At 41.2% G+C, this 13,768-nt stretch overlaps 1 protein-coding gene across 1 annotated transcript in view; it reads right to left on the minus strand.

Annotated features, from left to right (window-relative positions):
- Positions 1 to 6,963: 6,963 nt before the first annotated feature.
- Positions 6,964 to 13,768, minus strand: part of CCDC81 (coiled-coil domain containing 81) — a 42,584-nt gene continuing 35,779 nt past the window's right edge. The window contains 2 exon segments of the mRNA XM_047694022.1: positions 6,964 to 7,454; positions 8,393 to 8,518. Coding sequence (XP_047549978.1) covers positions 7,313 to 7,454; positions 8,393 to 8,518 — 268 coding nt within the window. The 3' untranslated portion in view covers positions 6,964 to 7,312.

The following is a 13,768-nucleotide window of genomic DNA, read 5'->3' on the forward strand; positions in this document are numbered from 1 at the left end:
GGAGGGTATTATGCTAAACGAAATAAGTCAGTCAGAGAAAAACAAATACCATATGATGTCACTCATATGTAGAATTTAAGAAACAAAACAGATGAACATAGGGAAGGGAAGGAAATTATAACAAGATGAAAATTTAAAGGGAAGAAAACCATAAGAAACATTGAATTCTAGGAAACAAACAGGTTGCTGGACTGGGAGGTGGGTGGGGGGAAGTGATAATTGGGTGATGGGCATTAAAGAGGACACTTGATATAATGAACACCGACTGTTACATGCAACTGATGAATCACTAAATTCTACCTCTGAAACTTAAAAAAGAGAAGAAGAAAAAAAGAAAGTAAGATAGAACTTGATCCTGAACTTCAAGATTTTGCTTGCTCAAACAATACAAAAATAGAAAAAACAAAAAACAAAAAAAAAAATCAAAATTTTCCTGAGGATTTTAAGAGGACCCAGAGTTTCACAACATAATATTCAAAATGTCCAAGATACAGTGCAAAATTATTCAACACACAAAGAAGCAAGAAAACTTAACTTCTTTACAAGGAAAAAGACAACAAATGCCAACCCAAGATCACCTCAATATTGGAATTATCAGATAAAGACCTTAAAGCAAATATTATAACCATAATCCATGAGATTAAAAACTATGAAATGAATGAAAAGATAGATGTTCTCAGAAGAGAAGTAGAAACTATTTTAAAAAGGAAATTTTGGAACTGAAAAACTACAATGCAAAATTCAGTGGGTTCAACAACAGAACATAGACAATGGAGGAAAGAATCAGTGAATTTGAAGATAAATTACAGAAATTATCCTCTCTGAAGAACAGAAAAAAAGTAAAAATAATAATGAATAAAGCCTTTGAGACCTGTGGGAATATATCAATAGATTTAACATGCATTTCATTGGGTTCCCAAAAGGAGAAGAGAGAAGTGGAGAACAAATACGTGAATAATGGACAAATCCTTCCCATATTTGGTAAAAAGCAAAATTTTTAAATTCAAGAAATTCAGTAAACACTAAAAATAATAAACCCCACAGACCACACCAAAGATATATCATAAACTACTGACAATCAAAATAAAGAAATCTTGAAACAACCAGATAAGGACACATTACATATAGAGTAACAATGATTCAAAAGGCTGAATTTTTCATCAGAAATTATGGAACCAAAACAGTAGAATAAAGTCCATTCAAAATGCTATTTCCAGCAAAAATGCTCTTCAGGTATAAAAGCAGAATAAAGACATTGTCAAATGAATGAAGACTAAAATATACACTGTTATAGACTGAATTGTAATACCTCAAAATTTGTTTATTGAAGTCCTAACATCCAGTGCTTCCGAATGTGACTTTTTAAAAGATTTTATTTATTTATTTGGCAGAGAGACACAGCGAGAGAGGGAACACAAGCAAGAGGAGTGGGAGAGGGAGAAGCAGGAGGAGTGGGAGAGGGAGAAGCAGGCCTCCCGCTGAGGGGCTTGATCCTAGGACCCTGGGATCATGACCTGAGCCGAAGGCAGACACTTAACGACTGAGCCACCCATGCACCCCCAGCATGTGACTATTTTAGACATAGAGCCTTTAAAGAGGTTAAGTTACGGCACCTTGGTGGCTCAGTCTTTAAGCTTCTGCCTTTGACTCAGGTCATGATCCCAGGGTCCTGGGATCGAGTTCTGCATTGGGCTTCCTGCTCAACAGAGAGCCTGCTTCTCCCTCTCTCTCTGCCTCTGCCTACCTCTCCTCCTGCTTATTTTCTCTCTCTCTGTCAAATAAATAAAAAATATTTTTAAAAATAATAATAGAGATCAAGTTAAATTAAGTTAAAATGAGGGCAGTAGAGCGGGCCCTAATCCAGTAGAACTGATGTCCTCATAAGAGATGAAAATTAGGACACAGATACAAACTCAAGGCAAGCAAAAGATAGAAAATAATAAAGAGTAGAAATTAATCACATTGATAAGAAAAGAATAAGGAAAAATTAATGGAACCAAAAGCTGGTTCTTTGAGGGCACTTGGGTGGCTCAGTGGGTTAAGCCGCTGCCTTCGGCTTGGGTCATGATCTCAGGGTCCTGGGATCGAGTCCCGCATCGGGCTCTCTGCTCAGTGGGGAGCCTGCTTCCCTCTCTCTCTCTCTCTCTCTGCCTGCCTCTATGCCTACTTGTGCTCTCTCTGTCAAATAAATAAATAAAATCTTAAAAAAAAAAAGCTGGTTCTTTGAAAGACCAATATAGTTCTTAAAACTTCTAGTTACACTGACCAAGAAAAAAAGAAGACAAAAATTACTTAAATTGAGAACCAAAGAAGAGATTTCCCTATAGATGCCACAGACTTTAAAAGAATAAGGAAGAGGTGCCTGGGTGGCTCAGTTGTTGAGTGTCTGCCTTCCCCTCAGGTCATGCTTCCAGGGTCCTGGGATCAAGCCCCACGTTGGGCTCCTGGCTCGGCGAGAAGTCTGCTTCTCCCTTTCCACTCCTCCTGCTTGTGTTCCCTCTCTCTCTGTCTCTGTCTCTCTCTCTCTCTCTCAAATAAATAAATAAAATCTTAAAAAAAAATAATAAGGGAAGGCATCTGGGTGGCTCAGTCGGTTAAGCATCTGCCTTCACCTCAGGTCATGATCTCAGGGTCCTGGGATTGAGTTCTGCATTGGGCTCCCTGTTCAGTGGGGAGTCTGATTCTCCCTCTGCCCCTCCCCCCAGTTCATGTGCAAGCTCTCTCTCTCTCTCTCACTTGCTCTCTGTCTGAAATAAAATCTTAAAAAAAAAAAAAAAAGCTCTCGGGCACCTGGGTGGTTCAGTCTGTTAAACATCTGCCTTTGGCTCAGGTTATGATCCCAGGGTCCTGGGATGGAGTCCCATGTTGGGCTCCCTGCTCAGTGAAGAGTCTGCTTCTGCCTTTCCCCCTGGTACATGCTCTCTCTCTATCAAATAAATGAATAGGATTTTTAAAAAAATTTTAAGGGAACACTACTAACAACTCTATGCCCTTAAATTCAGGAATAGCTGAGAGTCCTTAATGCAACCTACCAAAATTGAATTCATCACTTAAACCCTTCCAGCAAAGGAGACCGGAAGTAATTTTCATTACTCAGTACTACCAAGTATGTAAGAAAGAAATAATACCAATTATATACAGTGTCTTTCAGAAGATAGAAGAAAAGGAAACATTTCTCAACTCATTTTATGAGGTCATTACTACCCTGATATCAAAACTTAAGACTATACAAAAACCAAAAGAACATTACAAAATATGACTAGAACATCATAAACAAACCATAATAAGCCTTTAACACGTGAATTGTGGAATGTCCTTCCTTTTCCCCAACATAATCCTCCATAATCCAACCAAACCCCTAAGAAAGCCTAGACCCAAGGGAAAAAGGCAGCAGCTGCAAGTGTCTTACCACCTACCTTCTGATGCAGGGCATGATGCGTGGAGTGGAACTGGGGCTGAATTTTAGATCCCATCCACCCTGTGGTAGGCCAAATACTGGTTCCCCTAAACACTCATATCCTGACCCCTGGAACATGTGCCTGTCACCTTCTCTGACAAATAGGATTTCACAAATGTGATTAAGGGTCTTGAGATGCGCAAGTTATCCTGTAGAATCAGGTGAGCCCTAAAGGTAGTCAAAACTATTGCTGAGAGGCAGGCAGGGGAAGATTTGGCTGGAGGAGAGGTGAAGGCCATGTAACAACAGAAGCAGAGAGAGATTGGGAGATGCTCCACTGCTAGCTTTGCAGATGGAGCAAGAGCCAGAAGTCAAGGAAGGCAAAGAAGGGCTCTAGAAGCTAGAAAAGGCAAGGAAAAGGGTTCTCATCTCCAAACCTTTAGAGGAACACTGCCAACGCTTTGACTCTAGCCCCATGAAAGTGATTGCAGATTTCGGACCTCTACAGCTGTAGGAGAATAAATTTATATTGTTTTAAGCCACTAAGTTTGCGGTAATCTGTTACAGCAACAACAGAAAACCGGGAACTGGGCACCTTAGTAGACAGCCCAAAACACACGGCTGTTCAAGACGGCCTGTGCGCAGTCCACTTCCTCCTCTTCTACCCACAGACTAGTGAATTAAGACAGAGTCTGCAACTAGTTAGCACTTCTTCTTTCTTAAATTTCTAAGACCTCCCCCAGCCTGCAATCTAGGCATTGGGGCATGGGTTTTGAATCGTTCTATCTCAGGCTCCTTTCTCTCTGGTCCTCAAATGCACTGGAAGTTCTAGGACTAAACTTTTTTAGGGAGGGCTGGCAAATAGTTACCTGCTTTTCTTGGGGTACCTCAGAAGGAGGAGGTCAGATTATGCCAAGATAAGGCCCAAACATTCCTCAGTCTTCTGGCTGAATGTCTTTATAATACCATCTTAACCACTAATGAATTCCAACAACCTACACATCACTGTGAGAGCATAGTGGAAGGACGAATTATATTAAAAGTGTGTTTACCAGACTGAATGCGATCTATTTACATTAGTGGATTTTAAAATCAGTTTTGTTTGGTCTAATCAGAATTTTTAATAAAATAAAATAGAAATTACAAGAATGCATTGCAGATGGATGGGTAAGCATAGCTCTATAAAACTTTGGCCTCAAACATATGTGTGAGCACAGGTTCTGTGTTGCAATATGAAATATATTTCTTTTACTGAGTCTTAGAGTATTTGAAAAATACTGGAGTATATGTTTTCAAATGGCTATTCCAACTCTCATCTCACTGTTCTTATGAAAAGTCAAAGAGAAAGACAAAAATGGACATAATTCTCTAAAGCTGAAAGGGCATTTTCAATAAGCAAAATCTTCACTTAACTCATTTTTAATAACTTGAGCTTGTAATGCTATTGAAGGAAAGCTATCCAGAGCAAGAGGTCTTGTGTCCAGGTGGTCTAGGAAAACTCTGATTGCATGCAAAATGTTGTAGGTGAAAATGGACATATTTTTAGGAATGGGTCCGTATTTTTCATGAGATACCCAAAAGAGTCCACAAATTTTGATATATAATCTTGTCTGGTGGTGCCATAATTCTGGGAATGGCATATATTGATGATAGTAATTCAAATTGATTTAGAAAAAGACATTCTGATTGAGTCCTGCCTAATAACATGGTTGGACTAATACAAGACCAGCAGTTGGTATCCGTAAAGAAGATACCAAATTATGAAGACTTTTTCTTAAAAAAAGACTGTCTTTTCTTTATTATATGAAATCAGTTGTGTTAATGACAGGACATAATACAAGTTGATTCTTAAAGTGGCTGATAAAAAAAAAATTTGGTTTTGTAACTGAACTCATATAACTGCGTCTCCATCGTAGCCTTGATAGACAGGTCTTGTCATCTCTTGCCATGACCGCTTGTCGTTCCTCACCCAGCTATATCCTATTTATCCTTACAGATTCATTTTAGGCCTCATCTCCCCCCAAGAGCTTTCAGTCTCCATGCCACGGCTCAACTGACTCCAAGAGCGCCACCTTGCTCTTCCGTAACAACCAACTCACAGCACACTTAGTACTTAGCTTGTTACATGTCCGGCCTCTGCATTGCACAGTCAGTGCTCTGAAAGCAGGCGGGGACGGAAGAGTCTTAATCTCCAGGTCACCAAAAATTAGCTGGGTGCTTGGCACACACTAAGTCAGTACCCACTACAAATTATAAGTTTAGTTCCTACAGTGTAAATCGCCTATGATGTTAAATCTTTTTACCTAAACTTATCAAAAATTGCCTACAGTCTTTTTTTATTTAACAAAGCAGTATGTATTTTTTTAATATCTTAATACAAAACTATTATTGTAATTTGTTAGATATTTGAGACTGAGAAGTACTCCCAGGGTATAGCAAGTATGAACTCTAGGTGAGTCAAGCAGTACTGGGGAAAGGCTGTGGTTGTAAATACTGGTTGGTGATGACTGGTCCTCCACACAGTGATCGTCTGAGAAAATGGAAGTGGCACTGTAGGAAGCTTGTGAGGAGAGTTTCCAGGCAACCTCTGTCCCCAGGAAGCATATTGGTTTCCATAGAAAAAGACATTAGGAACAAAATTTGCTTCATATCACTTTGACTAAATGCCTTCCCCTTAACTATTCAGGGCTCCAAATATTCTTATTTTGTATCTGTGAGAGAAACTAATGTTTTGGATGTCTCACCCATATACACTTTTCCCCATTTCCTAAGAAAGATGTGGCAGACAGAAAGCAAGTAGTCTAAGGGACTGCATTCCTAGCTTTTGTATTTCAGAAACCTAGACTTCTCTGCCTTGTTCATTGGTTTACCCGAGGTGGAAAGACAGGGCAGGTGGAGCAAAGGGAAAGGATGAAGATAAAGGAGTGAGGTTTTGGGTTTAGAACACCCCCCTACCTTGACTGAAAATCAGTCCTTTAGCAGAAACACATTCCTCTTTCACAGCGCGGACAGTTTAAGCATGAATGCCGGTGAAGCAACGAGAGAAGGCAGCGGCGCCTGGTGGTCCAGCCAGACTCCCCCCACAGCACACACTCAGCCCAACAGTAAATCTATACCAGAATGGTTGGCCAGAAGGGCACCAAGCTGGGGGAACCTGGGGGCACCTGGGGGGCTCAGTAGGTTAAGTATCTGCTTTGGCTCAGGTCAGGATCCAGCCCCACGTGGTCATCAGGCTCCCTGCTCAGCAGGGAGCCTGCTTCTCCCTCTGTCCCCTAGCCCTACCCCACCCCCTCACCCCCACTCATGCTCTCTCGCTCTCTCTCTCTCAAATAAATACATAAAATCTTAAAAAAAAAAAAAAAAGGGGGCACCAATGAGATCCCCCGAGGTGCCAACAAAGTCCTGGGTGTGTCTTCAACTAGAAAACTCAGAAAGCATTGCTCTGACCACTTGTGGCAATAACCTGATTTACCCCTGGAATGATCTACCTCTGGAATGTTATCATATACAGTTCTCTGGGAAGGGATGGCAAAATTCACCATGAGGCACAGGCTGGTACGTAGAAAATGTTTATTAGGACACTATTCATTACAGATGAAGAAAAAACCAAGTTTCTTACACAACGTCAATGAGTAGCTGGGCTGGGTCAGCAGCACCTCGGGAGCCAGAAGGAGGCTGGGTCCCCCATTTCCAGCCCCCAGTGGCAGCAGGGTTCTGTAGGGGCAGGAGGAAGACAGGGGGAGACCCTGCCTGTGTGACTTCATTAAGGGGTGAAAAAGCAATCTTCTCCTGAAAGCTCCAAGACAGCATGATAACTTTTCCCTCTAAAGTAAAAATAGGTAGTTTCACCATCATACCTAAATACTGAAAAAAGAAAAATTGTCCCCAGGAAAGCATGGATCCAAACTTCAGGTATTATATGAACAACCAGGAGCCATGCAGGTGCTTGTTGAGGGGCCACAGGTTGCTCTCACCCACGTTGGAGGTGCGCCTCTGGCACTGTTTGCAGCGCCGGTACTTCTCACACTGGTCCAAGAGGAAGAGCTTGTCTGACGCCCTGAGGAGAGAGGAGGACGAGCAGCCATCATTAGGCGCCCCCTGAGTCTGTGCCAGGGTGGGGAAGGTGGTGATGGGGGGCACTGGGGTAGAAGAAAGGCAGAAGAGAAGTCACACCCACTCCCCACCCTCCAGGGGCTTACCACTCACCTGTGACGGCCCCCCTGCACTCCCTCCCACCCCCAATGCTGCTCCCTGCAGCTCAAGCCTGCTGGGCATCTCCTGCTTCCAAACCTCCCTTTATTTGATCACAAAACTCCTCTGTTAGCTTAACAGGCCAGTGTTTGCTTTCCTCATTTTACAAATGAAAAAAAGTAAGACAAAAAGATCAGCTGCCTCTTCAAAGTTAGTGTGAATTCACAAAGCCATGACTAAACTCCCTAACTCTAGATGGTTCCTGGATAGCTAGGGAGAGGTGGCACGAGTCTGAAACGTGGCAAGATGTTGTTCTTGGTTGGTTCCATCATGGGCATCTCGGTTTCCCAGTTGCCAGTCTTACGAACAACCCCTTGACTCTGCTCTTAAATGACTGTTCTGTCAGCCTTGAATGTGTTCAGAGGGAGTCTGTCTCCCTATTTCCAACTAGTTATTTCCAAGGAGAATTCCTGCTCTCCTCCCCCATGCCTCCTTACCCTCCGCAAAATGACACTAAAATCACCCTACATGGAGGCTAAGATCGGGGCGAGATGGGAAGTGTGTAACATACATCATGGCATTCTCCGAGCCCATCTCCATAACAGGCATTTCTAATACACCAGAGCAGCAGCTCCCACTGAAACCAGGATTCTCTTCTCCACCAGGTGTGCTAGGCAGCCACAACTAATGAACTGAAGTTGGCCCTGGAAACCTGTCTGCCATTCCAGCGTCTCAGGAAAGTCCACGAAGAGCAGAGGGGGTTTCTCCACAAACAGAGCCCTTGAGGTTCCAATCGGGAATCACCTCTCGAAAGCCTTCTCCTCCAGGTCCCGCTGCCTCTTCATTGCAGCACTGCTTTCCCAATCCTCCTGCAAGCTCTGGTTGATTCTGTTCACCCGCTCCAGCTCAGCATTTCTGTCTGCCAGGCTCCTGGAGAGAACAGCATGGTCTGCTTCTATTCACAATGTAGGGAAGGGCAGGCACCAACCTTGGGAGCCCCATTCCCTTTATGGTAGATTAAACAGAAACATTCTGGTTTTGTTCACTACTCTTTGAAATATACTAAAAGGCATGAACACAGAACGAGGAAAAATACTAAAAACATTATAGCTCTCAAATAGTTTATGGGTCTAGGACCTTTCATCTTCAATCCTGGTTTAAGTTAGCAGAATTGAAACCTTTTTCAAGTTAACAAATGCAGACTTTTAAAGCCATTAATTTCCTTTGAGGCTAATTTAACTAAACTGAAGAATCATCTCAAATGGATTTCCTATACTTTAGGTTTCTTTCCTTTTATTCCAGTCTCTCAGCTGTCAGTAATCAGCCCACGAGTTGCCACAGGCATGTTACAAGGCAGAATAGAGAGGAATTCAAATGAATGAATGGCTAGAGAAGGGAAAAGAAACAGAAGTGACCAGGCAAAGGAAAACAAAATCAAAAAAATACTTAACATTGTGAAGAAGGTAAAAAGAGAGAGAGTGAGAGAGAGAGTCTGGTGAAGATCACAATATCAGAGAAGTAATTGCAGAGTCTCTCTCTCCAAGTACCATGCCCCAGAATTCCCAGTGCTAAGTGTCTCTATTACTGGTCTCCAGACGCTCAGCCCCTGCTGTTATGAATCATCTTAAACCTGGCTCAAATTATTTATATGTGTCTATTTCTTGCCCAACTGAAACTCCTACCTTCAGTTCTCGTTAAAGTCTAGAAAGGACTTCACTAAATATGACCGTTGAGTTAGCCTGCTCTCAGGGCTCTGTGTTATAGGCAGCAACCGCCACTAGGTGTCAGGACTCTCTGATAAAAATCGGTAAAGTAGGGGCACCTGGGTGGCTCAGTGGGTTAAAGCCTCTGCCTTCGGCTCAGGTCATGATCCCAGGGTCCTAGGTTCGAGCCCCGCATCAGACTCTCTGTTCAGCAGGGAGCCTGCTTCCTCCTCTCTCTCTCTGCCCGCCTCTCTGCCTACTTGTAATCTCTGTCTGTCAAATAAAATAAATAAAATCTTAAAAAAAAAAAAAATCGGTGAAGTACTCTGCCACTGGTTTGCGTCCCCGGAGAGCGCAGCCACATTTTCCTCTGATGAGCACGATTCAACAGTTCAGCTACCGTATGGTCATTACAAAGATTAAATGAGATAATATACACAAAGTGTCAATGCCTATCACACAATGGGAGCTCAATGACCAAATGGTACCTGCCATATAAACTTTTTTCCCTTTTCATTGTATTTTTTTTAAAAGATGTTTTTTATTTATTTGACAGAGAGGGGGGGCTCACAAGTAGGCAGAGAGACGCGGGGAAGCAGGCTCCCTGTCAAGCAGAGAGCCCGACGCGGGGCTCGATCCCAGGACCCTGGGATCATGACCTGAGCCAAAGGCAGAGGTTTTAACCCACTGAGCCACCCAGGCGCCCCCATTGTATTTTTTTTTTTTTTTTTTTAAGTAAAAACCACACAGGGGTGCTTAGATGGCTCAGTCCATTAAAAGCCTGACTTGGGCTCAGGTCATGGTCTCAGGGTCCTGGAATGGCGCCCCGAGTCAGGCTCCCTGCTCAGCAGGGAGTCTTCTCGTCCCTCTGCACCTCCCCTCTCGCCGCCTCATACTTTCTCTTTCTCAAGAAAATAAATAAATAAAATCTAAAAAAAAAAATAGTAAAACCACATAACATAAAATTGACCATCTTAAACATTTCTAAGTGTATAGATACATGGTATATTTACACGGTTGTGCAACCAATATCTAGAACTCTTTCCATATTGCAAAACTGAAACTCTGTACTTATTAAACCACTCCCCATTCCTCCCTCCCCCTAGCCCCTGGCAACCACCATTCTACTTTGTTTCCATGAATCTGACCACTCTGAATACCGTACAGAAATGGAATCATACATTTGTCTTATTATGACTGGCTTATTTTACTTAGCGTGATGTCATCACTGTTCATCCATGTTCAGCATGTGTCGTAATTTCCTTCCTTCTGAAAGCTGAGTAACAATCCATTGCATATATATAACACGTCTTGTTTATTCATCCCTCTGTGACTAGGTATTTGTATTGCTTCCATTTCTTGGCTGCTGAACGCTGTTGCGAACATGGGAGTGCAAATATCTCAAGATCCTGCTTTCAACTCCACCAAAAAAAAAAAAAAAAAAAAAACCTAAACAAACTACCTGAACTGATCAATTAATTCAGTAAGGTCACAGGATACAAAATCAATGTACAGAAATCTGTTCCATTTCTATACACTAATAATAAAGCAGCAGAAAGAGAAATTAAGAAAACAAACCCATTGGGGCACCTGGGTGGCTCAGTCAGTTAAGTGTCCCACTCTTGATCTCAGCTCAGGTCTTAATCTCAGTGTCATGAGTTCAAGCCCCGTGTTGGGCTCCACACTGGGCATGGAGCCTACTTAAAAAAAGGAAAGAGAAAACAATCCCATTTTCAATTGCACCAAAAAGAATAAAATACCTGAGAATAATCAATGAAGGAGGTGGAAGATCTGTACTCCAAAAACTATAAAACATTGATTAAAGAAATTGAACACAGGGGCTCCTCGGTTGCTCAGTTGGTTAAATGTCTGCCTTCAGCTCAGGTCATGATTTCAGGGTCCTGGGATGGACCCTGCTTAGTGGGGAGCCTTTGTCCTTGCCCCTTTCCTGCTCATGCTCTCTCTCTCTCTCTCAAATAAATAAATAAATAAATAATGTCTTAAAAAGAAAGAAAAGAATGAAAGAAATTGAACATAAACAAATGGAAAGATATTCCATGCTTATGGATTGGAAGAACAAATATTGTTTAAATGTCCATGCTACCCAAATCTATCTACAGATTTACCGCAATCCCTATCAAAATACCAACAACATTTTTCACAGAACCAGAACAAATAAGTCTAAAATTTGTATGGAAACCACAAAAGATTCTGAATAGCTAAAGCAATCTTGAAAAAGAAAAACAAAGCTGGAGACGTCACTATTTTAGACTTTAAGTTATATTACAAAGCTGTAGTGATCAAAACAGTATGGAACTAACACAAGAATAGACACACAGATCAGTGAAACAGAATAGAGAGCCCAGCAATAAATCCATAACTATATGGTCAATTAATCTTTAACATAGCAGGGAAGAATATCCAATGGGAAAAAAATCTCTTCAAATTGTGTTGGGAAAACTGGACAACAACATGCAGAAGAATGAAACTGGACCACCTTCATACACCACACACAAAAATAAACTGCAAATGGATTAAAGACCTAAATGTGAGACCTGAAACCATAAAATCCTAGAAGAGAGCATAGGCAGTAATTCTCTGACATTGGCTATGACATATTTCTAGATATATCTCCTGAGGCAAGGGAAACAAAAGCAAAACTAAACTATTGGGACTATATCAAAATAAAATATATATAAAGAACTTAAATAACTCAACACTAAAAATATATATATATATATATATATCCAAGTAAAAAAATGGGCAGAAGATATGAACAGACATTTCTCCAAAGAAGACCTACAGATGGCTAACAGACATGAAAAGATGCTCAGTATCACTCATCATCAGGGAAATGCAAATCAAAAACCACAATGAGGTTTCACCTCACACCTGTCAGAATGGCTAAAATCAAAAACACAGGAAACAACAAATGCTGGCGAGGATGTGGATAAAAAGGAACCCTTGGGCACCATTGGTGGGAATGCAAACAAACTGTTACAGCCACTGTGGAAAACAATATGAAGTTTCCTCAAAAAATTAAAAATAGAACTACCTTACAATCCAAGTAATCACATTACTGGGTATTTACCCAAAAGGGGGAAAAAAACAACACTACTTTGAAGGGATATATGCATCCCTGTATTTACTGCAATGTTATTACTATAGCCAATTATGAAAACACACCAAGTGTCTATTGATGAATGGATAAAGAAAATGTGGTGTATATAGGTGTATATATACACACACCCACAATGGATATTATTCAGCCATAAAAAAGAATGAAATCATGCCATTTGCAACAACATGGATGGGTCTAGAGAGTATTATGCTAAGGAAAATAAGCCAGTCAGAGAAAGACAAATACCAGATGATTTCACTCATATGTGGAATTTAAGAAACAAAACAAATGGGTGTGTGGGTGGCTCAGTGGGTTGGGCCTCTGCCTTTGGCTCAGGTCATGGTCTCAGGGTCCTGGGATCGAGTCGGGCTCTCTGCTCGGCAGGGAGCCTGCTTCCCCATCTCTCTCTATCTGCCTCTCTCCCTACTTGTGATTTCTATCTCTGTCAAATAAATAAATAAATCTTAAAAAAAAAAAAAGAAAACAAATGAACAAAGGAGCAAAAAAAGAGAGACAAGCCAAAACAAAACAAACAAACAAAAAAACAAAGAACAGACTCTTAGCTATAAAGAACAAACAGATGGTTACCAGAGTGGGGGGAGGTGGGAGATGGGTGAAGTAGGTAAAGGGGATTATCTTGATAAGCACTGAGTAATGCACAGAGGCATTGAATTACTACATGGTACACCTGAAACTAATATAACACTGCATGTTAATAACACTGGAATGAAAATTTTAAAAATAAAATAAAAACTTTAAAAAAATCCTGCCTCAAATCTTTTGGATATATACATAGAAGTGGAATTAGTGAATCATATGGTAATTCTATTTTTAATTTTTTGACGAACTGCCATGTTGTTTTTCACAGTGGCTGCACCATTTTACATTCCCACCAACAGAGCACAGGGTTTCTATTTCTCTACATCCTCGCCAACACCTATTATTTTCTGGGTTTTTGATAGTAGCCATCCTAACAGGTAGGAGGTAGTATCTTTCTGTGTTTTCTTTCTTTTGTTTGTTTAGTTTTGGTTTTGGTTTTCTTTCTCTTTCCCTTTTACAACATAATAGCATCTTAATGGTTTTGTCTACCAGTAAATAGACAGTTTTCTTCCTTTCTAATCTTTTGAATAGTCTAAAAGAAGTACTTGTTAAATGTTTCACAGTGCATGTGGTATAAGAAAAATCTATAATTAGGAACACCTTGGTGGCTCAGTCAGTTAAGCATCTGCCTTTAGCTCAGGTCACGATCCCAGGGGTCCTGGTATTGAGTCCCGCATTGAGCTCCTTGCTCAGTGGGGAGCCTGCTTCTCTCTCTGCCTGTTGCTTCCCCTGCTTGTACTCTCTCTCTCTCTAATA

The sequence above is a fragment of the Lutra lutra genome, chromosome 10 (genome assembly GCF_902655055.1).
Source record: "Lutra lutra chromosome 10, mLutLut1.2, whole genome shotgun sequence".
Taxonomy (NCBI): domain Eukaryota; kingdom Metazoa; phylum Chordata; class Mammalia; order Carnivora; family Mustelidae; genus Lutra; species Lutra lutra.